This window comes from Lithobates pipiens, unplaced genomic scaffold, assembly GCF_037356315.1.
Source record: "Lithobates pipiens isolate NorthernLeopardFrog02 unplaced genomic scaffold, aLitPip1_a1.2 Scaffold_19, whole genome shotgun sequence".
Lineage (NCBI taxonomy): Eukaryota > Metazoa > Chordata > Amphibia > Anura > Ranidae > Lithobates > Lithobates pipiens.
The window spans coordinates 594639309-594643292 of record NW_027507764.1 but is presented as its reverse complement, the minus strand read 5'-3'; the positions used below and the strand labels follow the sequence as shown (position 1 = coordinate 594643292).

At 45.8% G+C, this 3984-nt stretch overlaps 1 protein-coding gene across 2 annotated transcripts in view; it reads right to left on the bottom strand.

The window, feature by feature from the left end:
• LOC143997803 (uncharacterized) overlaps positions 1–834 on the bottom strand; it is a 56080-nt gene extending 55246 nt beyond the window's left edge. Inside the window, exon 1 of one of the 2 annotated variants that reach the window (XM_077493610.1) lies at positions 626–834. In XM_077493610.1, the coding sequence (XP_077349736.1) occupies positions 626–724 (99 nt within the window). In that variant the 5' untranslated portion in view covers positions 725–834. The remainder of the gene's footprint in view (positions 1–625) is intronic. The other variant, XM_077493609.1, reaches the window with a different exon arrangement.
• Positions 835–3984: the final 3150 nt, after the last annotated feature.

The window sequence follows — 3984 nt, the reverse complement described above, 5'->3', positions numbered from 1 at the left end:
GAAAAAGAAAAGAAAAAGAAAGAAAGAAAGAAAAAAAAGAAAAGAAAAAGAAAGAAAGAACAAAAGAAAGAAAGAAAAGAAAAAGAAAGAAAGAAAGATACAGTAGATATCGGAAGAAAGATATAATGATGAAAGAAAAGAAAAAGATAGAAATAGAAAGAAAGAAAGAAAGAAAGAAAGAAAGAAAAAGTAAGAAAATAAAAAAAGAAAGAAAGATACAGTAGATATCGAAAGAAAGATATTCTAATGATGAAAGAAAGAAAAGAAAAAGATTGATTGATATACAAAAAGAAAGAAACAAGATAGAAATAGAAAGAAAGATACTATAATGGAAAAAGGGAAGGGGAAGGAAGGGGAAGGAAGGGGAAGGAAGGGAAAGGAAAGATATAATGATACATTGTGAAGACAATTTCTTTGCTAACTTCTCTAGAAATCTGAAGAACATTGTAATTATTATATATACATGAGAGAAGATATAGATACATATTGATACATTGTCCTCACTATAGATCTGCAGAACATTGCTCGGTGATAACTAGGAATTGATATATATATATATTTCTGGTTGCACAGCTGTGTCTATAGAAGGTCTTATGATGTGGATGGAATGTTCCTGAGAACTCACCTCCCCTCCTCCATCATGGGACTCCGTCTGGTCACCATTAGATGGGGTCACCAGCAGCACGCAGACAACGAGACCCCCCAAGATCGGTAGAGTCCTCATCACTGACCCTCAGCTTGATCCCCACTACTGGAACAAGACAGAAAGACTTTGTACAATGTGAGACCTGAACCCTCCCCTCTTCCTGGGACTGGCTATGTGCCTCACAATGCTCATAGAGGTTCAGAAACATCCCCGTCCCCTCCCCCGGCCCCTTCCGAAATCCTCCCCTATTCATATTAATGGTGTTTGTTTTCGCATTGCGAGGAGTTGAATTGTTATCGCAATGGTAGAGCGATGGGAATGGTGGAAAATAATGGATGTTTCGATGTTTGTTTATATTATGACATACAAAGTTACATAGTTAGTGAGGTTGAATAAAGACACCAGTCCATCCTGAGTGAGTGTCTATAATTGTCCCTATCCCTGTACATTGTACACTCACATCAGTCCCTACCATCAAGGAGCCCACAATCTAAGGTTCCCATTCATACACTAGGGCCAATTTTGGACAAAAGCCACTTAACCTACCTGCATGTCTTTGGAGTGTGGGAGGAAACCGGAGTACCCGGAGGAAACCCACGCAGGCACAGGGAGAACATGTAAACTCCAGGCAGGTAGTGTTGTGGTTGGGATTTGAAGCAGCGACCCTTTTTACTGATAGGCGAGAGTGCTAACCACTACACCACTGTGCCGCTCAAGTTCTTGGACAACCAATGGAGGAAATATGGATTTATCCCTATGGAATGTTTCTATGGTGAGATCTGTATGGGATGAAGACGGGGTTCGCCAAACAGCTATGGAAGTTCTGGAGCCCTTACTTAGTGAAAGGTTTGAGAGATAAAATCTGGAGAGACTTCGGGAAGGTAACATGTACAGTCTGGAGGAAAGAAGGGAAAGGATGGACATAACTAAAACCTGCAAAATGAAGGGCATTAATAGGGTTCAGGAGGAGGGCAGTATTTTTTATGAAGATGAAGAACATGGGGATATGACCTCAAGCTAGCAGGAGGAAAGTTCAACTCCAATCTTAGAAAGTATTTTACCAAATGAGTAGTTGATGCTTGGAACAGACTTCCAGCAGAGGTAGTGAGTTCATCCACAATTTACATAATTGGGATACACAAGGGTCTATACTCAGAGGAGAAAGGGCACCTTACAAGTAGGGATGAGCTCGGTGTTTGACTCGAACATCGGCCGTTCGTCTGTTCGGCGAATTTAGAACTTTGTGGACCGTTCGCAACCAAATTCGTGTGGCGCTCACGGCCCACAATGCACTACGCCATCGCAGTGCATTGCTGGCTCATGATTGGCCAAGCATGCACTGTGACCCCGCATGCTTGGCCAATCACAGCGCCGGCAGCGAGGAGAGCCATAATGCCTGTGGCCAATTATAGCTCAGGGGGTTTAGTACACGCCCCACACAATATAAGGCCGCCAGCGCGACGGCCTTGTGTAGTGTGTTCCGGCGTGCAGGGAAAGAGCAAGATAGGCAGGGACAGTGTGTTCTTTTCTCAGGTATCTGCAGGAGTTAGTGGGTGTTGTGTGCCTCCAGCACAGTATACACCTGTATCTACCCTTTATTGCTGGTGTTCTCTAATACAGCATCTGCAGGAGTTAGTGGGTGTTGTGTGCCTCCAGCACAGTATACACCTGTATCTACCCTTTATTGCTGGTGTTCTCTAATACAGCATCTGCAGGAGTTAGTGGGTGTTGTGTGCCTCCAGCACAGTATACACCTGTATCTACCCTTTATTGCTGGTGTTCTCTAATACAGCATCTGCAGGAGTTAGTGGGGGTTGTGTGCCTCCAGCACAGTATACACCCGTATCTACCCTTTATTGCTGGTGTTCTCTAATACAACATCTGCAGGAGTTAGTGGGTGTTGTGTGCCTCCAGCACAGTATACACCCGTATCTACCCTTTATTGCTGGTGTTCTCTAATACAACATCTGCAGGAGTTAGTGGGTGTTGTGTGCCTCCAGCACAGTATACACCTGTATCTACCCTTTATTGCTGGTGTTCTCTAATACAGCATCTGCAGGAGTTAGTGGGTGTTGTGTGCCTCCAGCACAGTATACACCCGTATCTACCCTTTATTGCTGGTGTTCTCTAATACAACATCTGCAGGAGTTAGTGGGTGTTGTGTGCCTCCAGCACAGTATACACCCGTATCTACCCTTTATTGCTGGTGTTCTCTAATACAACATCTGCAGGAGTTAGTGGGTGTTGTGTGCCTCCAGCACAGTATACACCCGTATCTACCCTTTATTGCTGGTGTTCTCTAATACAGCATCTGCAGGAGTTAGTGGGTGTTGTGTGCCTCCAGCACAGTATACACCCGTATCTACCCTTTATTGCTGGTGTTCTCTAATACAACATCTGCAGGAGTTAGTGGGTGTTGTGTGCCTCCAGCACAGTATACACCTGTATCTACCCTTTATTGCTGGTGTTCTCTAATACAGCATCTGCAGGAGTTAGTGGGTGTTGTGTGCCTCCAGCACAGTATACACCCGTATCTACCCTTTATTGCTGGTGTTCTCTAATACAACATCTGCAGGAGTTAGTGGGTGTTGTGTGCCTCCAGCACAGTATACACCTGTATCTACCCTTTATTGCTGGTGTTCTCTAATCCAGGCATCTGCAGGAGTTAAAGTGGGTGTTGTGTGCCTCCAGCACAGTATACACCTGAAGATACCCCTTATTGCTGGTGTTGTCTGTTACATATCTTGTAAATAAAGCCGTGTACACACGATCAAACTATCCGGCGGAAAAGTCCGGTGAACCAGAGTCTGGCGGACTTAGAAAGTAGTTTTGACTCAAAAACTGTCCGCCGGACTCGCATTCCGGCGGACAATCCAGCCGTCTGTGTGCTAGTCCGCCGTACTTTTGAAATGAACGGACTTTCCCGCACGGAGAAAAGTCAGTTCATTTTGAGTGCGGCTCCAGGTAGCCTGGACTTACGCACGGCCCCCCCTTTCCTGACTGGCTGGGTAGCGTGCTCAGATAAGGGTCTGATAAGGACCTGGGGGGGCCCCCACACCGTTTTTTTGGCGTAGGGCTTCCCCTTTAAGTCCATACCGGAGCCTGACATGTAGAGTGAGGCCTCTTGTACCGTCCCAGCTCAGGGACCACTGTTGTTGCGACACTAGCCAGGAGAGCATGGCGAGCTATGAGTGACTGTATGATCTTCCAGAGTTAGGTCTGCGAGTGCACGTAGGTCTGCGAGTGCACGTAGGTCTGCGAGTGCACGTAGGTCTCCGAGTGCACGAAGGTCTCCGAGTGCACGAAGGTCTCTGAGTGCACGTAGGTCTCCGAGTGCA